The sequence below is a fragment of the Cryptomeria japonica genome, chromosome 7 (assembly GCF_030272615.1).
Source record: "Cryptomeria japonica chromosome 7, Sugi_1.0, whole genome shotgun sequence".
Lineage (NCBI taxonomy): Eukaryota > Viridiplantae > Streptophyta > Pinopsida > Cupressales > Cupressaceae > Cryptomeria > Cryptomeria japonica.
Genome location: NC_081411.1, coordinates 444810655 through 444837053, shown reverse-complemented (window position 1 = coordinate 444837053; position 26399 = coordinate 444810655). Strand labels below are relative to the sequence as shown.

Here is a 26399-nt window from a genome sequence, read left to right as displayed (position 1 = left end):
GTCATCCCCTTGTTCAACCTAGAGTAAGGCTAGGCACCTTGGGATAAAGTGTTCCTATCTTGCTACCATTGCCAAGATATTTGACCTTTAGGAGAACACCTCCCATACTTGCCAAAGGATTCCCTAGCCTGAGTAGAATATAACATAGATGGCATTGCACTTAACAATGCAATTTTTATAAAATGCACTATAACTAAGTTGTTGATAAAATGTAAAAAAATGAGATTAAGTTGGATGCTATTCAATAAATAGTAATTTTTTTTTACTTTAATTTTTTTTTTCATATTTATAACTTAAAATTTTAAGTTGTTGGATTATTTTACTTATTTTGATTAAATATATTTTTAAAATAAATTATAAAATTTACATGTAGTGAAAAATAAAATTGTTTTGACAAGAAACCATATTTTTCTCAACTAGTCATCCAAAATATATAAAGATCATATCATCTTGACATGAATCGCTTCTCTAATGTATCATTTTTTTTTCAAAATTTTAATAAACTTTAATATTTTTATTGACAAGAGAATAAATCTTATATTAGTATTGATGACCTACTTTTAATTAAAAAATTAAAAAAAATACTATTAAAATATTTTTCAAAAATTACGCTTGTAGATCTACAAAAATATTTTTTCAGATTTAAAAAAAATATTATTTGCATGACTAGGAGTTGTACAAATATTATTATTTTTAAATTTTTTTTTGGTGAATTGGTGCAAAGTGATGCCTAGTTTGTGTTTATTGGATATCTCTATTTGTAGGAGTTGTGAACCATATCTATTTTAGCTACAATTGAAAATACTTAAATTCACTTGTATGGCAAATTGTCTAAAGTGTGACACAAATTTGAATTTGTACCTATAGTTAAATATTTATTAATATTTTGATATATAAATGGTTGTTAAATTTAAGAAGAACCATATAAATGTATATGTTCATAACATGAGACACTTTTATACCTTTGTATAACACCTCTTAGCATAATAATTATCAATTTGATACTTGTTATTTAATTTGCACAAATAATGATTCTCTATATTATTATTATTAATAAGAGATTTAAAAATGATGTAAAATTTATAAAATTAAAAAAATTAGGAGTGATGATTTAATATTATTAATCATAGACACAATGTTTTAATAAGATCCATAATAGTGTTTAAGAGAATTTCTAGCTATAATTGTGTAGATATTTTTATATCAATCTTTCAAATTATACTTCGCAATCCATCATTAGAATTTTTTTTAGTTCACCCTCTTCTTTATTATAGATAATGGAGTGAGATCCAAAATAATTTAAAAATATCTCCATAATCATATCTAGAAACACTTTTAAACATATACTATTATTAAGATGTTATTGCTTCACAAGAACTTTAATATATATATATATATATATAGATAGTTTGATGATGAAAATTAACTTTTTGTTCAATAAAAATACAAATTGATTATGGCTCATTAGCACCTTGCATAGTGACCAAACAAAAATAAAGACTACCTACTCCTTTCCCCATCAAATTAGAATGATTACCTTGCTCAACAACCATTCCTTCTTTAATCACAACTATTAAATCTACATCACGAATAGTGCTTAATCGATGAGCTACAATTACACTAGTTCTTCCCACCATTACTCTATTCAAAGTCTCTTGTACTACCTTTTCAGACTGGCTATCTAGTGCACTAGTGGCCTCGTCCAGTAGCAATATGCTTGGATTCTTTATTATTGCCCTTGCTATTGCAATTCTTTGTTTTTGTCCTCCTGACAATTGCACCCCCTTGTCCCCACTCTCTGTATCATATCCATCCTTCAAACAACTAACAACAAAAATAACTTGTTAGAATTAAAAATATTATTGATATACTAATTTGTGATATTAGATACATTACTTAATAATTAAAAGTAACATATAAATTATTTGTTATTACAAACTATTTAACCATAAATAATTATTAGCCTATAATCAACTTAATAGTTATTTAAGTGGGCTTCTTATGTGCTCAATAATTGCTAGTCAAATAATGAAAATCTAGTTGATAGACAATCCATACATTAATTACTAATTAGATCATGAGTTATTTATATGGGGATCAAATTAACATGTAAATATGACATGGGTTGTAGCCAACTCAATAATTCCTTAGGTGGGGATCTAGATTCTTATATAAATAATCCATTCATTAGCTGTTAGTCAATTCATTTCATAATTGATTACAAGTTAATTTATCAATTATTTATGTGACAACCCGATTCTTATGTAAACTACCTATATTTTGAAAGGAAGAAGAGGCTATCCAGCCCCTAGAATGCACCAATGTATAAATTGTGATATAGAAGAATAACTTGTACATTGATACATCTTAAGAACTAGATAACCATTTCCTTAAAAACATAATAACCCTATAAAACCATTCTATTTGAAACTGTAAACAAAATAACAAAAAAATGTGTGCCTAACTCTTACCTTATGAAGTCGTGAGCATTGGCCGCCTTGGCAGCCTCAGTCATCTCTGCCTCAGTTGCATTCTGTTTTCCATAGCAAATGTTGTCTCGAATGCTTCCTGCAAACAGGGCAGGCTCCTGGCCAACCAGGCCTATATGCTGCCTGAGGCTCCTCAAGTTGAACCCTTTAATATCTCTTCCATCAATTATCACAGCCCCCTTGAATGGGTCATAGAATCTCTCAATCAACCCAATAATTGTGGATTTCCCTGACCCGCTCTCCCCAACAAGAGCCACTCTTTGACCCTCCTTTATGCTGAGGCTGAACTTGTTGAAAACCATAACATCTGGACGAGATGGGTATGCGAAGCAAACACGTTTGAGATCGATATTCCCTCGTAATTTGGCTGGTTTCTCGCCCTTTTCATCATCTGGATTTATGCGGCTCTTTCTGTCTAAAATAGCAAAAACTGAGTTGACGGCATCTGAGCCTTTGGCAATATCACTGGTCATACTCCCTGCTTCTGCTATAACTCTTGCAGTGCTCATCAAAATGAGAAATATTTTGAAAAACTCTTGGGATGAGATGTACCCATGGTAGACAAGACGCCCTCCGTACCAGAAGCTGAGTGCTGAAGTTAGATAATTCAGGCATTGTGATGCCCCAAGAACTATTCCTGCAACCCAAGAATGCTCCATGCTTTCTCTGTGAGGGCCCTCTTGAGTCTTTTCATACAGACCCAGAATCCTCTCCTGTGAAGAGAAGGCTGTAATAGTCCTGTGGTTGCCTACAGCCTCTGATGCCACTTGGCTTCCCTGATCTTGGGCTTTCACAACCCTTGCAGACATACGAGTAAGAAGCACTTTTCTTGCGTAGTGGCTTGCTACTGCAACTGGTTGTATTGCTATCACTACAACTGCAAGACGCCATGCTATAATCAAACTCACAGTGAAGGTTATTGCCACTGCAGAGATAGTCTGTACAATTAGAGATATACGATCTCCCACAAGAGATCTCACCTACACAAAAAAACCACAAGTTATAATTCTATTTTGTTTTCTTTGAATGTAAAAATGGACAAAAACAATACTTTCGATTTTTTATTTTAAAAAGTTTTAAATGGTTGTTGGTAGAATTGATATACATAGTTTTGAAAAATAAAATTTATATCTTGATGATAAATGATGTGTGTAGGGTCTATAATGGTTAATTTGTGGTTTTGTGAATCTTGTCATCAAAATTCAAACTTTTATTGGAGTGTTATTGTTGAGTATTAATATTGGAGATGAAGTCTTTCACTTGTCACCTCATTTATTCATGATTCGATCAAAAGAATTTACCCATTTAAAAAAAATGGTTTAAGTAGGTAGGTGTTGTGAGGGATGTACCGTATTAGTCTCTTTGGTGAGTCTGGAACAAATGGCTTCACTAGAATTAGATCAAACTACTCAATTTCAAAGGTGGGGATCTTAGAATTAAAATAGACAGCTTGGAAATTTTAATAATAAATGGTGTGGTAGAGTCTTTAATGGTATAGTATGATGGTTAATCCGTGGTTTTGTGGTTCTTATCACAAAGATTCAAATTTCTACCAAAGTGTTATTGTTGAATATTCATGTTGAGGATGAGACCCCTCTCTGTGACCTCAGCTTAAGAAAAAAATGATGTAGGTAGATGGGTGCTGTGAGATACCTATTTCATTAGCCTCTTTGGTGAGTCTGCAAATGCCCAAGTTCAAAGGTGGGGATCTTAGAATTGAATAGATAATTTGAAAAATTAAATTTTATATCTTGATAATAAATGGTGTGGGTAGAAGCTCTAATGATAATAATGTGATGGTTAAATTGTAGTTTTGTGATTCTTGCAATAAAGATTCAAATTTCTACTGAAATTTTATTGTTGAAGATGAAATCTGCAGCTATAACCTTACCCCCCAAAAAAGATGTGGGATGTTGTGAAAAACCTAGCCCATTAGCCTCTTTGGTGAGTTCGGAGCAAATGACTCTGCTAGAATTCTGATCTTGATCCAATCACTTAACTTCAAAGGTGAGGATTTTGGAATTGAAATAAATAATTTAAAAATTTAAATTTATATCTTGATAATAAATAATGTGGGTAGAGGACGATGTTGTGGTTCTTGTTACCAAAATCCAAATTTCTATTGAAATACTGTTGTTAAAATGGAGTTCTGTGATCTTACAGATTCATAGTTTCAATTATTAAAAGATGATTAAGTAGATGGGTGTTATAAGAGACGTACCACATTAGCCTCTTTGGTGAGCCTGGAGCAAATGGCTCCGCTGGAATTCTGATCTTGATCGAACCACCCTACTTCAAAGCTGAGGATCTTCGACAGCATTCTCTCCCGGACTCTTTTGGTGAGATATTCCCCCATGATGGCGAAATTGTAGTGCTGGAGCACATTAACCAGCATAGAAAAGATCCCCAAGCTGAAGAAAATGAGGGAGTAGTTTCTGGTTTTCTCTTTCATCTCGTCGTGGTTTGTAATGAAAAACACAGAAATCGTGGACCCAAGGATGAAGGAATGAGTGGGCTGAACTCCACCAAAGGCAATGGCACCCAAACACCCCATTACAGCCTGCTTCCATTCTGATGCATTTAACATCACCAGCCGACGGAACGATGGGGCAGAAGATAAAACCTGCTTTTTCTCCTGTTCCGGATGCACTGATACGGACTGGCGTGAGCTTGATTTGGTCACCAAGCTGCAGCTTCTTGATCTTGATTGCATAAATTTTGACACAGTTTTCTTCAGAAAACGCTCGTATTCACTTGTATTTGTTGTCTCTCCTGCATCGTAGTACTCTGCTCCTGCCTCCTCTGCCTGCCTTGAAGCGTGCTGGATTTGAACCAGTGTGGCGTAGGCTCCACCATCTCTTCTTATCAAATCGCTGTGCTGGCCAGACTCGATCACATGACCACCATGGACCACTGCGATAAGGTCGGCATTGCGGATTGTGGAGAGGCGGTGGGCGATTATGAGCGTTGTACGACCAATAGAAGCATTGTCCAGGGCAGCTTGAACAATCTTCTCCGACTCTGCATCCAGAGCGCTGGTGGCCTCGTCCAGCACAAGTAGCCGAGGATCTCTTATCATGGCTCTTGCAATGGCTATTCGTTGCTTTTGTCCTCCAGACATCTGCCCTCCGTGCTCTCCTACCTGTAATATTGTTATTAATACTTTCATTGATTCATACTGTTATTAATACTCAAAATAAAGTTGAATTTTGTATTTTGCTGGTTTATTTGGGGGTTAATATATTAATGGACAAACTTACCAAAAAAAAAGTTGTTCAGCATCTAGTTCATTAAGGGAGGAAAGGTCTTCCATCTCTCGACATTCTTTCAGCTGTTGTGGAATAGAAGTCTATTGTATAAGGTCGGGTTCCAAATTTTCTGCTAATTCTTGTTCGGATCAAAAGTAGTTCGGACCTTTCTCATACTTATCTAATCAAAACACGTTTTTTCAAAGATATTGGTGCATTGTGATCTATATGATAATTGTATTAATGCAAGTGAATTCAATAAATTTGTCATATTTATAACTTTCTTATAATTGTTAATATTTTTGGTGTTAGTGGTTAAGAGATAAATTAAGATAGTTAATATTATTAGTTGTGAGATTTCGGTAAGTAATAATGAAAATAGATGAAAGTGATTGTGTATAGTATATGAAAATGATATATATTTGTATTATTAATAAGAATAAAATCAATTTAATTTATTTTTCAAATATTATATCTAATTGTTTAAAATCTTGGGCTATGTGGGTTGTGATTGTGTTGTGTTGTGGAAGGGAAATTTGAAGTTTAGAAAGAATAGAAGGTGGAGATATTTTGCTAACAGAAGCTAGCACTTTGTGTGTAAATGTCAATAGAGATTTCCCTAGTTTATTTTGGTGAAACTTAAGCCATATTTTATTATTTGTCATAAAAATTGGGAATTGGTGGACATACCCAGTGGCAAGAATGTTAATGATAATGTAGCTATGGTCGGATTCCTTCAAGCCGACATAGTCAATCCAAATGTCTAATTGGCCTATCGGCCTTAGACAGTTATGTGAACCAATTTATTTGATATAATTAAATGACAACTAAGCATATGCGATTTGCTTATGTTTAATTAAATGATGTAATTAAAAGTCGGCCCATAATTATTATTTATAGGGCCGACTTGAAAGTCTGCCACCCTTACATTGGGGCGTGACCTCTTGAAGGGTGTCGACTCTTGGAGAAGAGTCACCCTCAATAGGTATAAAGGAAGGTAAAATCTTCCTCTCTTGGCAATCAATTACAACATCCTTCAAGAATCTGATTACATCCTTCAGCAATCTGATTCTATCCTTCGGCATATCGTATTCCATCATCAGAAGATCGCACCTTACATACAAGTCAGATTGAAGATCATAGATTATACTTTGACAGGTTAGTATCCTACAGTGATTCAGATCTTCATACTATAGTCTATGGTGAATTGATACATTTTGCTTCAAGGAGTGAAGCATCCTTGTAAAGATATGCTTATATTTATAATGAGACTATTTGTTGTTGGGTTTTCACCTTCAAGTTGGAAGGTTTTCCCAAGGTACATGTTGTGTATTATTGTTTGAATTGTCTAATATCTTCTATATTCTAAATCTGATCATAAAATTAACATGGTATCAGAGCCACGGTGAAGTAGATCATGATCAGATTTCTCTATAAAAAATGATTTATTCTTATTCTAAGGAGTAGTTCTTAGCAAGCGAAAAATGGTGAATGGACTTAAAGTCAAGGATAGGCTTGAAGGTGCATCAAACTTCACTTTATGGAAGTTTAGAGTTCTTATTGCATTTGAAGAAAATGACCTTCTTTAGTTTGTAGAAAAAGAAGATTTACCTAAGCCAGAAGATCAAGAGGAGAAACTTCAATTCAAGAAGAATACCATAAAAGCGAAGAAGATCTTGATTGACTCCGTTAAGGATCACTTAGTGCCTCTCATTTCCAAAATGACAATTGCAAGAGACATGTTCAAAACCTTGGAAGGTCTATATGAGATCAACAATACAAGTAGGGCTCTTGCATTGAGGCGACAACTTCATCAAGTCAAGATGGCGAAAGGAGAATCAGTCATGTCATTCTTCATGAAGATCTCATAACTAAGGGATCAACTAAGTGCTATTGGAGATCTAGTGGTAGATAAAGATCTTGTCATCTTGGTATTGAATGACCTTCCTCATTCTTGGGAGCCATGTATTCAAATTATAAGTGGGAGATCCAAATTTCCTAAGTTTGATCATCTTTATGCTGATTGCATCCAAGAAGAATCTAGATTAGTTGCAAGGGGAATTGTCAAAGGTTCTCAAAATGAAGACTCGCATGTCCTTACCACACAATCTACTAAGAAGAAAGGAAGAAAATGGAGAAAAGGCAATTTCAATAGGAATAAAGATCAAAGATCAAACCTTGCACCTGATTTAAAGAAGAAGAAGAAAGATCTCTCCCACATTCAATGCTTTAGATGTGACAAGTTTGGTCACTATGCAAGAGATTGTTTGTCAAGGCCTAAGCAACAAGAGCATACATTAATGAAGTCTCAACTCAAAAGGAAGCATAAGACAACTCTAATGGATTCCTCTTCATATCTGCCTAATCAAGTAATGTTCCCATGGACAGTGACACCTGGCTAATTGATAGTGGAGCTTCTTGACACATCATAGCCTATCAAGAACATCTTTCAGAATTGGTGGAAAGGGGGTCCAATCTTCAAGTGATCATTGGATATGATGCACACTATCCAGTAAAAGGATTTGGTGCTACATCACTCAACCTAGAATCTAAAATTTCTCTTCATCTAAGTGATGTCTTATTCATGCTAGAAATCAAGAGGAATCTTGTGTCCATTTCCAGCCTTGGAGGACAAAGGTTATCAAGTAGCATTTTCAAAAGGGAGAGTTCTTGCATGGCCAAAGAACTCCAACATCAAGATTGCATGTGTGATCAGGAATCGACATGAGAGTTTCTACAAGACTTCCACTCATTCAGTTCAAGCTCTTCTACATGACTCTTCCAATTCCAGCAAACTATAGCATAGAAGACTTGGGCATCTACATTTCAGGGCTCTTCCATCATTGGAAGAGATGGTTAAAGGTATTCCTAAACTTAGTCATGTACATGATGGTACTTGTAAAGGTTGTGCTATGGGTAAAAATACTAAGAGTCCATTTCATAGCAGTGAAAGTAGGTCAAAAGAAATTTTATATCTTGTACATTATGATTTATGTGGTCTAATGTCAATGGCATCCCTAAGTGGATTTTTGTATTATGTAACTTTCATAGATGACTACTCTAGGAAGACTTGGATTTATTTCTGAAGGTCTAAAGAGTCTGATGAAGTCCTAGGTAGATTTAAAGAGTTTAAGGCCCAAGTAGAAAACTTATTTGGTAAGATAATTAAAGTTTTTACGTCTAATAATGGAGGTGAATACACCTCTAGTAGCTTTCATGATTTCTATATTGAGGCAGGGATCAAGAGGGAGTTTTGTGTCCCTTACAATCCATAGTAAAATGGGGTTGGAGAAAGAAAGAATAGATCCATTGTTGAAGCTGCAAAAGTCATGACCCATGATCAAGTCCTTCAAACCTTTCTTTGGGCAGAAGCTTCTAGAACAACAGTGTATGTTCAGAATAGATGTCCTTATCGAATATTGTAGAATATGACTCCAGAAGAAGCCTTTTTGCAGATTAAGTCTGATGTTAGTCACTTGAGGATCTTTGGTTGTCTAGTGTATGTCCATGTACCTAAAGACAAAAGAACCAAGTTGGAACCTTCTAGAAAGAGAGGAATATTTGTGGGCTATAGTGAAATCTCTAAACCCTACTAGATTTACATTCTCGGTCAGAAACAGATAGAAGTGAGAAAAGATGTTACATTTGAGGAAGATGTTGCATTCAAAAAATCTAAAGGTCCATGCATGGAAATAGATGATGAATTTTAAGAGACTTCTCAAGACATGGACATTGATCATACTCCTGAGATTCAGAGGGAATCTAAAGTGAATAATGATTCAATTGAGCCTTTGGATCCTACTGATGATCCTAGAGATATTATCGTGAATCGAAAAAGACCTCTTTGAGAAAGAAATACTATGCAGAACGTAGAGAAGTTTGAAGCCCCTAGAGGCACATTCAGAGAAAGTAAAAGACCCTAGAGATTTTCTAGCTATTTTGCATTGATGTGTAATCTTATTGAGACCGAATCTTCCAATGTTGAGGAAGCCTCAAATCAGCAAGTATGGAAAGATGTTATGGATGAAGAATATCAATCCATTATTAAGAATGATGCTTGGGATATTGTTCCTAGACCTGAAGGAAAGTCACTTGTATCTTCCAAGTGGCTATACAAGATTAAGCATGTAGTTTATGGAAGCATTGAGAAATACAAGGCTAGATTTGTGGCACGTGGTTTCTCTTAGAAAGAAGGAATAGACTATGAAGAAAATTTTGCTCCAGTTGCTCGCTATTCTTCCATCAGGACCATCACTGCCATTGCAGCAGCTAAGGGATGGAAGATACACCAAATGGATGTGAGGACAACTTTTCTCAATGGTGTAATTGAAGAAGAGGTCTACATTAAGAAACTTGAAGGTTTCATAATTCATGGGAAATAGTCTCATGTATGCAAATTAAAGAAAGCATTATATGGTGTTAAGTAGGCTCCTCATGCATGGTATGAAAAGATTGACAAATACTTGGTAATTCTGGGTTTCTTCAAGAGTGATGTTGATCCAAATCTTTACTTCAAGGTAATAAATGGTGAAGCCTTGATCTTGATTCTATATGTTGTTGACTTATTTCTTAATGGGGGATAACATCTCATCTTTAGATGCAAGAAGAATTTGAGTTCAGAATTTGAGATGAAGGACCTAGGACTCATGCATTTCTTTCTAGGTTTGGAAGTGTGGCAAAGGCCTAATGAGATTATCCTAAGTCAAGGAAAATACACCATTGATATCTTGAATAGATTTTGAATCTTAGATTTCTAGTCTATGTCTACACGGATGGAAACTAGCTTGAAGAAGTCGAGTGAATCTGCAGCTAGTTCAAATCTTGTGGATCCTACTATGTACAGACAATTTATTTGATCTTTGATGTATCTAGTTAACACTAGACCAGATATTTTCTATGTAGTGAGTGCACTTAGTCAATTCATGTGTGAACCAAGGAAGATACATCTAGTTGCACCCAAGCATATCTTGAGATACTTGTGTAGCACACTGGGATATGGCTTGAAATATTCTTCTAGTGTGGACCTGAATTTGCAAGGCTATTCTGATTCTGATTGGGCAGGGAGTGTTACTGATTGGAAGATAACCTCTAGTTGTTACTTTAATTTGGGATCTATTATGATTTCTTAGTGTAGAAGGAAGCAGTCTTCAGTGGCACTGAGCACCATAGAGGCAAAATACATTGTAGCATGTGTGGTAACTCACGAAGCAGTGTGGCTTTGAAATCTCCCTATGGAATTGTTTGAACAATCATTGGATCCTACAGTTATTCATTGTGATAACCAAAGCTGTATGAAGCTATCTGTCAATCGAGTGTTCCATGACTGAACAAAACATGTTGAGATCCAATATCATTTCATCAGAGATGGTACAGAGGAAAGTTGTCTAGTTGAGATATATTTGTACTGGTGAACAGATGGCTGACATTCTCACAAAGCCACTTGCCAAAGTGAAGTTTGTTCATTTTCGAGACAAGCTTGGAGTTGTGGAGAATGAAGCACTTGCTGAGAGGGAGTCTCAACATCAATGATTTCTTGAGATATACTATAATGCATTCTTCTCTGTGAGAGAAGTTTGAGGTGCAAGCCCTTGTTAATGCATTATTCTCTGTGAGAGAGAAGTTTGAGGTGAAAGCCCTTGTTCCACCCTTTGGGAGTAGCCATGGTGGATGTCATGTTGAGAGACTCCATGACTTAGCACTTGTGTTTATTCACCTCTAGGAGTAGCCATGGTGAACGTCATGATGAGATGACGACATCAAGTTGAGTGATTACATGATGAGTACTTATGTTCATTTGCATTTACATTCATGGGAGTAGCCATGATGAACCCACCCTCTGGGAGTATCCATGATGGGTATCTTTACAAAGATCGAGAAGGACTCTAAAGCAGTCACCGGTTAGGAGGGACCTCAAAGAGATTAGTCCTGAATGGTCAGCAAGAGTGAACACAACGGAAACACAAAGACATGATGGAGGCACTTCAGAATAAATTGAATTATAACATGAAAATTGATTACAACCAACTGGTAATAACCAAGTTACAAAAACCGGCTCATAGGCCAACTAAAACATACTCAAAGTACAAAATAGGTCACAATCAGGACCTCAAATCTTAAGATCTATCTCATATGCTCATTCTAACTTCTTCGTTACATTATAATGCTCTATTACAATGATTTATACGATCCAAGTGGATCCGGTCAGCCAAAAAAGGGATCAAAACCTGAAGAACAAGACTTAATGTGCAAAACCAACAAGGTCGGCCTCCGCTAAGAGATTCCTCTGGAAAATCTAAAGGATGAAGTGTAGATCATGGGAAAAGGTCGGCTACACGCCAAGGGACATTGAAATCAACGCTTAGGGCTTTGCAAGCTACAAAATGGATCTGGTAGATCACAAATGCAAATAGATCCAGACAACCGGTAATATAAAACTGTCAACCAATAACAAGAAATTGTCACCGAAACCGATAGCGATAACTTGCTAGAAAATGATCCAAATGCTCCACGGTTTGGGAATAAGGAAGATGATCAAGTCTTCAAGCAAAATCCAACTCTAGAGGATGCGATGAGCCAAATCAGGGACACAGAGAAAGAAATGTTGAAACTCCAAACAAAAAGAAAAATAAAAAGGAAAATATTTTTGGTTGATGCAAGATTTCTATGAACTGGGGATGCTTCTACATCAGAAATCTGGAGTTGTTGAAAAAGTGAGTCTCTCACTTTGTCAGGGTCAGAGGAAAACCAATATGGTCAACCTCTGCATGAGAAATCCAAGATGAATCTTCAACTGGTCTGTCCTTCCACTTCACAAGATACTCCTTATACTGACTACTCCGGGTACTACGCCAAATCCTATTGTCCAAAATTTCTTCAATCTGATCTGGTTCCTTCCGGGGCAGCTATTTCTCCAAGTCTACAATACTATCCTCATTGAATTCTGGTTCATGACACTCATGAAGATATGAAATGCTAAACACAGGTGAAATACTCAGACTATCCAATAACTCCACTTCATATGCATTCCTAGAACTAAACTTTCTCAAAATCTTGTAAGGTCCAAACTTTTTCATCTGCAATTTGTTATAAGTTCCAACCGGGAATTTTCTTTTCTAAGATACACCATCACTTCATTGTTGACTTCAAATTCCTTATGTCTCCTCTTCTCATATGCCTTCTCCTTATACTTACTATTCATGTCCTCTAAATGTTGCTTAACTTGAATATGTAAGTCCTTCATGTGATCTGCAAATTCTTCTGCTTCTGAACTTCTCTGGTCTTCACTGCTAATATCTCTTAATTCTGATATACCTCAAGGATGTACTCCACTAAAAATCTCAAAAGGTTTTCTTTTAGTACTCCTGTTTACTGAATTGTTGTAGGCAAACTCTTCTTGTGCAAGGATCAAATCCCAAGTTTCGGTTTTATCTCGAACTAAACATCTCAACAATTTTCCCAAGCTCCGGTTAACTACTTTTGTCTGTCCATGAGTCTGTGGCTGAAAAATAAAATTGAACTTCAAATCTATTTTCATCTTCTTCCAAAGTGCTCTCCAAAAATAGCCAACAAACTTAGTGTCTCAGTCTGAAACTATGCTCTTAGGTATCCCATGCAATCTCACTACTTCCTTGAAAAATAGGTCTTCTACATGTAATGCATCTGATGTCTTCTTACAAGGGATGAAATAAGCCATCTTCGAGAATCTATCCACTACCACAAATATAGAATCATTTCCTCTCGGTGTTTTAGGTAATCCAAGTATGAAATTCATGCTTATATCTTCCCAAGGTCTTACCGGTACTGTCAAAGGTTTATACAATCCCACATTCTAACTACTACCCTTTGCAACTTGACAAACTCTACAACTTTGCACATATTTCCTAACATCCTTATGAATTTAGGGCCAAAAGTAATGCTCACTCAACAATGCTACTATTTTATCAATACCAAAATGTCCAGCTAATCCTCCACTGTGTTTCTCCTTTCTTAGATTCTCCCTCATAGAACTCTTAGGTATGCACAACTGAACTTGTTTCTATCTACCCACTAGTACATTCAGAGCTGATTTTCGACGGCCATTTGTCGGATTTTCGACGAATTTTTGTCGGAGTGTCGACAAAATCCACTGTCAAAAACTCGGCATCGAATTGGTCGATGATGCCATGCCCATTGGAAATTCGACAATCCAATGGACTCTGTCGACAGTCAAAGAAGTCGTCGGTCAAAAGCTTGGTATTCGTCGTAATTCCGACGATGATCATTTTTATAAAAAAAATTAATTATCATTGATATAAAAGAGCCATCGAAGGAAGGAAATGCCAAAAGGACTCACCGAAGATAATAACTTCATCGACAAAAGATATCGAAGAAAGCAGAGAGGGTCTTCATCGACAGGAAAAGTTCTCGAGGAAATAATACTATCGGTGCAACATAAAAAGGACCCACCGAAAGGAGCGTTTTCATCGAAAGAATAATATCGATCAGACAAAAAGAAGCTACATCCACAAAAGATATCGACGAGGATATAGGTTTCAAGGAGGTCAAACTTCATTGACAAAAGATATTGAAGAAAGCAGAGAGGGTCTTCATCGACGGGAAAAGTTCTCGAGGAGATAATACTATCGGTGCAACATAAAAAGGACCCACCGAAAGGAGCGTTTTCATAGAAAGAATAATATCAATCAGACAAAAGGAGGCTACATCGATAAAAGATATCGATGAGGATATAGGTTTCGAGGAGGTTAAAAGGCATGTTCTCAATAAGCGTGGTTTTGCCGATGTAACTTTATCGGTGAAGAACGATAAGGGAAAATAAAGAAAAGCTTCGGTGAGATAATAGACTCATTCATCGACGAGGCATAGTGATATCGATGAAAGAAGTATTTCGATGGAAAAATAAAGGAGGACACCAAAGCCCAAGGTTTCTTCGACATAAGACCCGATGGATATCAGATCTGTTTCGATGAGGAGACAGTCATACTGACCGAATACAGTATTTCGATGAAGGGAAAAAATACTTGATCGAAATAATATTCGAAACAAAAGTATTGTCGAGAGAAACAAAGAGATCGATGGACTAAAGAGACAAATGATCGAAAGACATATCCTCATCGAAATGATTATTGATTGCTGCGAAAATCATAAACAAATCCCAGGGAAGGTCACATCTTCATTAAATTCAAACATGTGCTCGAGTGACCATTGTACAAAGCGCCATTACTAACTGATTAAATACGCCATAAGTAGTGGATCAACCATCAAAGGACATAGCATTAAGGAATTCACAGGCGACGAACTGAAAGCAGGAATTGGGTGAATTCACAGTAAAGCTCAATAATTCCAAGTAAGTTGTTTGCACACAGACCTCTTTTTCAAAATTTAAATGGAATCATCATCTAAAACTAATAAGACCAGAAAGGGAAAAGAACCTATCGCTGTAGAAGAAAAACCTAAAAGACAGAAAAGGGAAGGGCGTTCTTTGGCCCAGGACCTGATTGACCAGTGCCCATCATCTACTTAGAGGTCCAAGAAGATTAGAGCTGATGAGGAAGGCCTAGAGGACCGGTTTGAGGATCTTGGAGACATATGGACAGAGTTGAGAGGGTATGAATTATTCATATATGGGTACAATAGAGGAGTTTCCCCTCAACCTATCAACAATTTATGGCGATTGAACTTAGGAAGGTTAGTTGTGGCTAATGTATTCGTGAATGTGGAGCTCATGAAGGCATTGGCAAACAACTATGACCCTAAAACCAGGACCATATATAACTACATGGGTGAGCCAATTCTTGCAATCACAAAGGAGGTTATTGACACCGTGTTCGAGTTGGATTGGGGATTTGAAGAATTGATTGACCTCAAGAAGTTAACAAGTGAATATTTTAACCTAGAGCACATTTACAAAACGTGGAGACTCCCTATACATAGACCTAGGAATGCAGGGTCCTTAGTGCCACTAAGTCAAGATGACAAAGCTCCCTATGATGTCAACTCTTTCCATCCATATTTCAAGTATACCTATTACTGTGTTGCCCAAGTGCTAGGGATAAAAGCCCATCCTTTGATGGATATTGCAGCCATGGTCATTTGTGCTGATTTGCAGTCTAAGGACCCCCGCTTCTTTGATTTTTATGCTTATTTGGTTGAGGTTTTGAATCATGGGTTAGAAAAGTTAAAGGGGGATGTCATCAATGTTCATTTCAAGCATTATTCCTTACTTATGCATATGCTATTTTATGTGGACCAAGATGAAGGGTTATGGCCAGAAGAGTTATGTGTCAGGACATATGACAATGCTGGAATGAGAAAACCAGTGCAACTATGGGTTTCTTAATGGGACCAGAGGTATGTGAATAATCAATATTGGCATTTTGAGGAGTTCTTTGTCAAGCCATTATATAGACTGTTGGGATGCCCATGCGATCATGCCCTTGCACCAGAGGTTCAAAGATTCCTAAGACCAAAAGATTTCACTAAAGATCCCTCAATTGAACACAATTGGGGAGATTGGTATTGTTTTTCAGACTGCACACAAGTCAGGGTATATGGGTTCAAAGGGAGACCATACTTACTACCACTTACAATCCCTAATAGAGTGGCTTGTTTGGAAATTGTGAGGCAACTCTCAATAGTGAGTACAAAACATCTGACAAGCCATGGAAAAAAATCAATTGTACCTGGGTTGTTAGTATTTTCAGATTTTATTGTGAAAAGTTCAAAGAGTTATGGCCTGCTGCAGACAAAATTGGATTATTATGGCATGGCTATGCGGGATCCAAGGCCCAATTTTGATCTTGAAGGATACATAAGGATAGCCCGGTCATCACAAAAGCTGAAGGCTAGCGAGCATAAATCTTACCTACCAGATGACCTCATTAAGAACATTGGCGGAGAAGAGGCCAGAGTGAAGTGAATAAAGTTTGAGAAAGCAATGCAAGCTTATAAATGGAAGCTTTATAGAAGGAAAATGGATGAGAACGTGCTACAAAAGATTGAAGACCCCTTGGAGTTGGCCAACAAACTTGTGGAGCATGAATTGGAAATACTTGAGGGAGTCCCGCCTCATGTTTTTAGGGATTACATTGATACTATTAGGAATACAGAGCCTTTGGCTCATATGTCTCCTGCTTCCACATCTACCATCATTCCATTCACTCCTCGAGAGGATTACCCCCCTGGTTATGCAGAGGATACACCGATAGACTTGGCAACAAGACAACTGAATGTCCGAGAAGTGGCTAACATCATATTCCTAGAGCATGAGGATTTCATTGCTGATAGTGACTTCATTGCTTCCAAGGAGTTCATTGCATTCCTCTATCAACATAAAGGATCTCAAATTAGGAATAACATGAGAAATAGTGAAGAAGAGCAGCAACTTCAAAAGTTACAAGAGGAGATGGATCTTGTGATGAGAGAAATGACACCTGGGAAGGGAAGACAGTTTCTTAAGGAAGCTGGTGTGCTATTATACTCTGGATGGGACATGAACTCTGCCTTGTTGTTTGATGGATTCCTCAAGAAATAGGACCCAACTAGGCAAATGATGCCAAAAGAGATTGATAAACTCTTTAGAGGATCAGGATATGATCCTGATCAGAAGGCTCTTCTACAGTGGGCTATCTATCCCAAAGATAAAAGACCTATATTGGTTGATATAGAAGAAGCTTTTGGACATTTGATGGTGCAACAGGTTGGAAAGACTGACCCTAGAACAACTGCCAAACTAAATTTGGATGTCGCTAAACTGAACCAAGATCAGATAGAGTTTCTAGTCTGAGAAAATTGTACATACAAAAGCCTATATGAGAAAACCGATGAAGAAAAATAGAGGTTGCAAGAAAGATTGCTTTAGATTAATACAGGTACCAGTCAAACAGGGATGACATACGGTGTTGACAGAGATGCCATGGATGCCTTGACAGACGCTATGTATTGGAGGAACAGGGCCGAAAAGACATCTCAGCAACTAAAAAAGGAACAACAAAAGATGGATAAGTTAGTTCTCGAGGTCGTTGACCATAGATTCAAAAGTATGATGCATGTTGCAGAAATATATTGGAAGACATACACTAGAACAGTCAAAGCTGTGAAAGAGCATGAAAGGCTCAGGTCTCAATTGGAAGGCTTGATGAATGACAATAGTCTGATGAATCCGAGTGAGAAAATTGAAGCCGAGGCTCACTTGAAGTCCCATGATGAATTGGAAAATCAATTAAGGAAAGAGCATCAGAGGCTAGATGATGGGAATACCCCTAGGGTGCCCTCTTTTTATAGTAATGGTGAGTTAGTATCATTGGAACAGTGGAAACAAGAGTTCAGTGATGAGAAGAATCGAGCAGTAGCAGAGTTGGATCGGGACAAAGATTTGTCACTTTGTGTTAACAATATTCTATCCAATCATTTCCAAACAGAAAGTGACATGAGGACACTAAACAATGACGTTCTAATGTATAAAGATGATAAGTACATTGAACACATAGGAATGTTGAACTTGTTTATCTTCCAGTTTGTTAACAAAAGTGATAATTAATAGTTATGTGCTGAAAAGCCACAATGCTTGGTGACAATTTATACCCTCATATAAATGAGGGAATTTTTGTAACAATAAGGATCATTAGAGAAGAATTAGAATATAGCCTCAGGCTTACTATTGTAGCATTTTGTGAACATACATAATATAATCACTCGTCTTTCCTTTGTGTATATGTTGTGGATTACTGCATCTTTCTGTAGGCAGTTGCTTGTGATATTATCTAAAGGAGATAAGGTTACTTGTGTTCTTCTAGTAAAACTCTGTGTTTCATATTGTGGATTTGAATAAAAGATTTACTTGCAAATATAGTTTTGTATATAGTGTGCATGCATATTATCTCAACCATGGTGCGCCTGCATATGTATATAGTTTTGTTTATAGGTGGAAAGCCTGAGGTTCAATGTCAAACTTGGTTTCTCTAATACCATATGTAATATTCCATTAATTCTATACTTAAAGAAAATAAATTGTGATCTATATTAAGATAAAAAAAATTGAGCATTTCAAAATAAAACATAACTACTTTAGTTGAAGGAGAAAACTAACTAAATGTTCTTCAACATAATAAGAATCTAACTAATTTATCTAAAAGGAAGGTAATCTTTTAACGATAAAAAACATTGAACAAATATTATTAAGCTAATCAATATGAGAAAGGAATTCAAATGGCAAGTTTCATTTTTGAGGGAAGAGATAAAGGTTCAGAGGTTATTGTTATCATTGTTTAAAAAATGGGTATTCTTTTCCATAATAGGCTAAGTCTATGAAATTCTTGGGTCTGGTATGGTCTTGTGACTTCTATTGCTTTGGGTCCTAAAGAGGGTTTAGGGTTTAGGTTTAATCACTTTCAAAATGTCTGAGAAAAAACCCTTATAATTGTATTTCCGTGTTACTTTATTCACTTAAGTAATGGGTCCTTTTGTCATGCAAAGTGTTCCCCCTGTTGTTTTTTACCTAGGTAGTCCTTTTAAATGTTTTAATTTTTATTCGCCTTTAAATTGCCTTTTCTAATGACCGTCGGGCCTTGTAATTGTCGTGCAACTCTCAGTCAATCGGATGGCCCATGTGGATTCGCAAACTCAACATGCCCGAAAGTTACCTATCACAAAGTAGCGAAAAGGTTTGGTGGGACCCAACGATGAGGACTTCTTTCTTGGCTAAAGGGCAATCGGTTCAGAAAGAGATCAATGGCCCGCATTGATTCACAACCTAAAGATGCTCGTGGTTTACAAGTTGTGAAATGGCGAAAAGATGGTGGGCCCGGGTGAAGTGGTTAGTAGAAAGAGTAATAGCAGTGCAAGTCCCTGAGATCTGACGCCCTGCGTTGTTTTGCGAGATAAAGATAACCGAGTTTTACCCTTTTGCGAAATAGCGAAAGGGTTTGGTGGGCCCAACGTCCAAGCTTCATCTGAAGATTAAAGATCGATCATGTTCTATTTGATCGGATGGCCGCCCTCGTTATTTCATGAGATCAAAGCGCACGTGTTTTAACTATTGCGAAATAGCGAAAGGTTTGTGGCGGGTCCCAGAAGCCGACAGGTTTTCTAACGAGTAAAGAGTGAGTGGTTCAGAGAATAATCAACGGCCTTCATTGATTCGCAACCCAAAGATGCTTGAGAGTTAGTTTTCGCGAAGTGGCGAAATGACATGGCATTCCAAGTGAGCAGTCCAGGAGGTAGGGATCGCAAATCAAAAGGTTACACATGTCCTCTAGATCACATAAATCAAAGAACAAACTTGGCGACCAAGTGGTGGGCCCAACAAACAGAACGATATAAACTGAAGATAAAGAGGTGACCTGTCAGGCATAGGTGGCATTTCAGAAGTGGATCTCGCTGAAGTCTTTTAGCAATTAGGAAGTTGACACGTCAATTCAAGAGGGATCGAATGCCAAAGTGAATGGCGTCGATTCAGAGGGCCCACATCTGTCGGTTCTAATAGGTTGTTAAAGGAAGGGAATATCAAGAAGGATCTAACGATGGGCGTTATTTCACAACCTTTAAATGCACGATGGTTACCGTTCGCGAAATAGCGAAAATAGTTAGCGTTAACCGTTTTGAACGCAATTAGTGCTATAAACCGCCCGGTTAGGACAATGTAAAGATCGATCAAGTTTCAGTTGATCGGATAGCTAGCGCAGCTTCATGAGGTCAAGATGCAAGATGGTTACCCATCGCAAAATAGCGAAAGGATTTTTAGCCTGTTGCCGAGCAAGGAAGAGTCAAAAGGGTAAAAGTGGTGCAAGTTCTATCTGATCCAACGGTTGGCGTCTTTTCGCTAGATGAACATGTAAGAGCTTTACGCTCTGCGAAATAGTGAAAGAGCAAAATAAAAAATACTCAGAGCAGTTTTGATCCATTGGAGCCAAATTTTTTGAATTCTTTCATGAATTCAATTCTGAAGGGACGGTTGAATATGCGGTGTTAATGTCACAGTTAAGGAGCCAAATTGTCGTATATATCCCCGCATCAATTGAACGAGGGTATCATTTCACAGAAGAGGTTGCAGAGAGAGCTGGTGCAGAGCAGAACTTTGCAAACCGAAATCAGGTTCTCTTGCTCTTTGTTTACCCATTGCTTAAAGATTGTTGAATTGTGATCTTGTCCTATTAGAAAATTGCTTTGATTGATATTTGGCTTAGTTGCATACTCCTAAAATGGGACCCAGAAGAGAATTAACAGGGAAGGTAAATTACCAGGACCGAAATATTTGTGATGACTTTCTTGAGTAGTTAACCATGTTGACCAATGTTGGGGCTAGGGCCAAGGAGTTAGTGCCAAAAAACCCCCGTTTGAAAATTTGGGATGGTTTATATGATAAAGGAAATTGGTTGAGGGACCCTGAAATAGGGATATCCGGTCTTAGTTTGTTTAAAGTAGGTTTTGGTCAGAGACATGCCCCTTCCCCTATGAATAGTATCTGGAATTTAGATGTAGGGAAGCTTGTGGTCCCAGGTGTTTCCATGGATGTAGATCTGTTGACCCTAATTGCGCAAAATTATGACCCTGCTGCTAGATGCATTAAAAACATAAAGGGATCAACCCTTGTCGAAATCAAAGATGATGAATTTAGGAATGTCTTCAAGCTTAGTGAAGCTTCCAGCTACCTTGAGCCAATTGATTTTGAGGCATAAACCCAAGTTTACAATGCCCAAAGAGATCAGCTTAGGAGTGGCCCATTGAGATAATTTTTTGTCAAAATAGGGGGATTAACAATTGTAGGCCCTAGCACAATGGAGCCATTTTCCCTAAATTTATTTACCTTGAGAGCTAAGGGTATGTATTGGACACTGTGTCAAATTTTTGGAGAAGATGCTGAGAAAAACATACCCGTCCATTATATGTTAATGATTGCCCAAAATTTGAACCCTTCCCTGGCCATAACATTTGACTTTGCTCCTTTCCTCTCTGATGCTATCCATGCAGGCTTAGTAGGAATTAAGAATGGTAAGGTAGACAAGCCATTTGGATGGTATTCCTTATTCATGAATATGTTTCTATTCAAAGGGGCTGATTATTTTGCAAAAGAGATGGACCTGGTTAAGGTCAAGGATAAAGAGGAGATGCCAGTGCAATTGTGGAGTACTGTTCTATCTTGGGATAGAGAGGATGCAAGTTATCTTGAGTTTGATAGATGCTTTGCATCTAAAATTAGAGTTCTCTTGTGTGCAGAAAACCCTAGGATTCCCAAGGCTCTTTTGGAATTCCTTAGGCCCAAAGAATTTGCAAAGGATATCAAGATTGTTCATAACTGGGGAGATATGTATCTATATCCTGTTTCTACTATTTTTAGAGTGTTTGGATTTAGGGGTACCCCTTATCTACTACCCTATCAGGTTCCATTAAAGATAGGGATTGCAGAAGTATTAAGGCAGATTAGAGGAGTGCAGGAGGCCGAGTTAACTAACAGGGGCAAAGGGACAATTTTCCCAACCATCACCATGGCTCATCATTTTGTAATTACCAAAGGTGGATGGAAGTATTTTGAAGAATTCTTTAAACCATATATGTTATCAACTGCAGTGTCAAGGTTTGCCAACCCTGGAGATTTCTTCAACGACATGTTCAGGAAGAGAGCAGTTTGTAAAATCAGGCCTCACCAATTCCAATTCCCTGAAGATTTGATCAGGAATGAATTTAGTCTAGATGAGCAGAAGTTGAGGAAGGAGAAGTGGATTGCATACAGAAGAGCCCTTGACTTTATCCATCATTTTGATTCTAGTTATGATCCTCTCTCTAGTTTTACCCCTTTTGAAGAAAAGGTTAAATTCTTAATTCTTTATTTTGAAGATTTAATGCAAACCCTGAAGGAAAAAAGAGAAGCCATAATGCAGAATGATCCTGACAGGCTAAATTGGTCCTAGCCAAGCTTGCCTTTACTAAGGCTATTCCACCAGGTGATTATATAATGCACAAGAGATCTAAGTATACTGTAATGATGCCAATAACAGGTGAACCTTCTACTTCTAGAGGGAAAAGGGCCATTGAAGATACTATTGAGATTCAAGATTCACCTAAGAGGCAGAGGACAGGTAAAGAAATTGAAACTAATGACCCTCAGTACTCTCCATCTCAGTCCCCTATTCATATAGGAGATGAGCAAGCGGTGGCTGAGCAATTGATACAATTGGGGAGTCTGGGTGAAATTGCCTACACCTACAATGAGACTCAAGAAGGAATGCCAGAAGAGCCACCCTGTGCTGAAATGAATGTAACTAATGGTGAGCTACAGGGAAAAGAATTGGACATTATTGTCAAAAAAGCTAGTGAAGAATTCCTAGCTGACAGCAATTTTATCACATCAGGAGCTTTTATGCAACTTCTATGGAAGCAAAATATTGATCAATTCAAGATCAGATGTGAGCAAAGGGTAAATGAACAACCTCTCAAGGATGCAACCCAAGTGGAGGAAGAGGTTAAACAAGAAATGATGGTTGAGTTCAAAGCTATCACTCCTGAGGCTGGAAGAGAGATGGTGGATAAGGCTGGTGTGCTAATCCTCCCTGAATGGGATATAGCTGATGCATTGGTTCTTGAAGCGATCAGAAAGGAAACTAAGCCAATGAAGGGAGTGGTATTCAGCAAACATGACGCTTCTCTGGTTATGTGGTCCCTTAAAAGAGATGAAGGTAGAAGAAGGAAAGATACCTCACAGTCTAAACTTCTAGGAGCTATGATAGTCAGAAGAGTTCAAGATACAGGGGTAGTGGAAGAAGCTAGTACTTTTTTAGAGACTGCTAAGTTCAATGTAGTAGTAGCAGAGAAGGAAGCAAAAGAAAAGGCTGATCTCCAAATTAGGTTGGAAACAATTTTAAAGGCTTATAATGAAGCCAAAAAGGAGGTAGCTAGCAAGGACACTATCATTACCAAACTTCAAAGTCAGCTGATGGGACAATACCAAGGAGGTGAGTCCTCTACCTTGGCAATTTCTTCTTCTCCAGCAAGGCCCCCACCTACTAGTCCCATCATAGAATTCCCTCCTTCTCCTATGCCTTCTGGTTTTCAACCAATTGAGACTTATCAACATGAATTGGAAAAGTTGAAACAGGCTCAGGCCTTATTTGCAAATAAGTATAAGGAGAAGATAAAGGCTACAATTTTGAGTTTTGCTGATACTGTTGATGCTCCCATGGTACATATCAATACGAAGAGAATTTTTGACACTCTTTGTGAGTTAAATGAGGACAAGGCCATTCTCGAGCCTATTCTAAATAAATGGATCCTGAGGGAAGTAGATTTAGAATTCATGTGTGTATCTTATGATGAAGTTGGATCCGATGCCACTATCAAATCCACATGTGAATTGACCAAAGGTTTGACAAAGCTGGCAGAAGGGAAAGCCAATGTGGAAAGGAAGGCTAATTTATATAGGAAAGAGTATACTAAGCACAAATTTGAACTGTTTCCTGGAGGTTTTGTCAACCAAAATTAGATAAAGGACAAATAGGTATGGTTGGATGAGTTAGGAGCTAATCTGTCTCTAAGGGTAAGTGAAATAATCAATAAATATGACACCTCACTATTTGTTAAAACAATTAAGGAAATAGAAAAGATCAAATCACATTATAGTTTCTTGGAGTCAGAAGTGAGGAAAATAAGGAACTCTTGGAAAAAGCTATTAAAGTTGAAGAAAAAGATTATTGACTACTCATGGCCTACCGATGATGTTTTTCAAGAGTGGTTCAAAAAATATGTGGTGTAGGAAGAAGATGCTTCGGAGCAGTTACAAGAGGTTGCAACCGAGCAAAAATTGCAAGAGGCCGAAGATGTTGAAAATGACTTGTAACCGTTTCTTGGGGAGTATTTTTCAGTTTGTAACAAACTCTTTTTGAAAAGGGGTCTGAATCTTGTATGCATCCATGATTATATAAATGGATACCAGGACTAATGAAAAGGGGGATCGCATGAATTTGTAAGAAAACTCTATAGAAAGATATCTGGGATTTTCTAGTCTTATGGAGAATACTCTGAGTTTTGTAATACTTTTCAAAATTAATATCAATATATAGACTATGAACTTTCGAGCCTAGATTTTGTGTTGTCTTCTGGTTTACTTTCAATAGTTTATTGGTTTCAATTTTGAGTAATCTAGGATTATTCAGTTGAACATAGACTGTAATGCAGTTTTTATAGACATGTTTCGTAGCTTTTCTCTTTAGGAGGGAAATTAAATATGTAGGAAATATCTTTGTCAATAAGTTGTTTGTTGGGGATCTCGAATTTGATAAACACAGTCTAGTCCAACTATCTAGTGAACTGCTTAATGTCTACTAAGAATAACGGTCATAAATGACCATCATAAGATAATTAACATACACTTGAGGCAGTTGATTCATTGGTTACAGAACTTCTAGGTTTAGCTGATCCAATTCGTTACATAACAGTCTCATGTCTACTGACATTAACGGTTTACAAGGACCTTCATGGGATTGTGACATAACCTAACAAGCCAACTGCTACAAATCCCCTATCTCTAACAAGCTTCAACTTTCATCATGGAATTAAACCTAATACAACATTGGTTCCCTTATTTAGCTAAATTAACACATCATATTATGACTCAACAAAAAATACTGTTCTAATATTTTTTTTTGTCTTTCTATATTCCCAAGAGTATGCATCTAATTGATGATAAGAATCCTTCTTCAGGTCTTGCAACCATGGAGACTGATATAATCTGATTATAACCGATGTGCATTGATTCCAAGATGAACCATATTTGGTTGAACTATGAGTTAAGAGTGGAAAACAAATAAACATAGAATAGCTACAAAATATAGCAAGTTATTGTGACTATAAGATAGAAACCATCCTAGGAGCCTACAATATATCAAAAGTTGAGAAAGTAGCAAGCTTACTGTACAAAGACAGTGATCACTATAAAGTTGCAGGAAAGTTCAAAGCATTGATTTGTGGGAACAAAGGGTTTCATATGGGGATAGAGCAGTCTCATGAAATATCATGACAATCATAATCATAATCTAAAGAGTAGTCAAATCTTCAAGATAGATTGGTGATAGTGCAATCATTCTGTTGAGCATCAAATCTGAATTAAGTAAAATATCTTGATTTGAGAAATTAAATCATAGAAGCCATCTCCCCTTGGAAGAAATCATCATTTTCATTGATACCGTAATAACCCATAAGTTATCGAACAAGTCTAAAAGCATTCTATCTAAGTATCTAAGATTCAAATAGTATCGATGAGACCCAGCGATGTCTCATTGACATAAAAGGGGCATCGAAGAAAGCAAACACTGATGAACTTCAGAAAGGACTCATCGAAGACAATAACTCCATCGATAAAAGATATCGAGGAAATAACTATTCTTTTCTCCAACAAGAAGTGGAACTAAATGAAGATCTAGCACCATGAAATGAATCCTCAAAAGAAATACTATAGTTAGTTTTGGTAGATAATGATCTAGGTAAAATACTAATGTGGCTTTACGAAACATTATGTACTAGCTTAGCATACTCTAACAACTTTGGTGTGACGTGCTACATCCAATTAAGTCTCCATCGATATCTCTATTGTGTTTATGGATTGGGATTCAATGTACTCTTTTTGTACATAGATTTTACTTTCAACTGAGGAGGTTTGTATGTACTTACTTGTCTTTTG

General features: G+C 37.0%; 1 protein-coding gene across 1 annotated transcript in view; it reads right to left on the bottom strand.

Moving 5' to 3' along the window:
• Positions 1–1454: 1454 nt before the first annotated feature.
• Positions 1455–26399, bottom strand: part of LOC131030434 (ABC transporter B family member 15-like) — a 56455-nt gene continuing 31510 nt past the window's right edge. The window contains exons 8-10 of the mRNA XM_057961270.2: positions 4711–5631; positions 2472–3469; positions 1455–1824 (exon numbers count right to left, since the gene is read on the bottom strand). Of these exons, the coding sequence (XP_057817253.2) occupies positions 1455–1824; positions 2472–3469; positions 4711–5631 (2289 nt within the window). The remainder of the gene's footprint in view (positions 1825–2471; positions 3470–4710; positions 5632–26399) is intronic.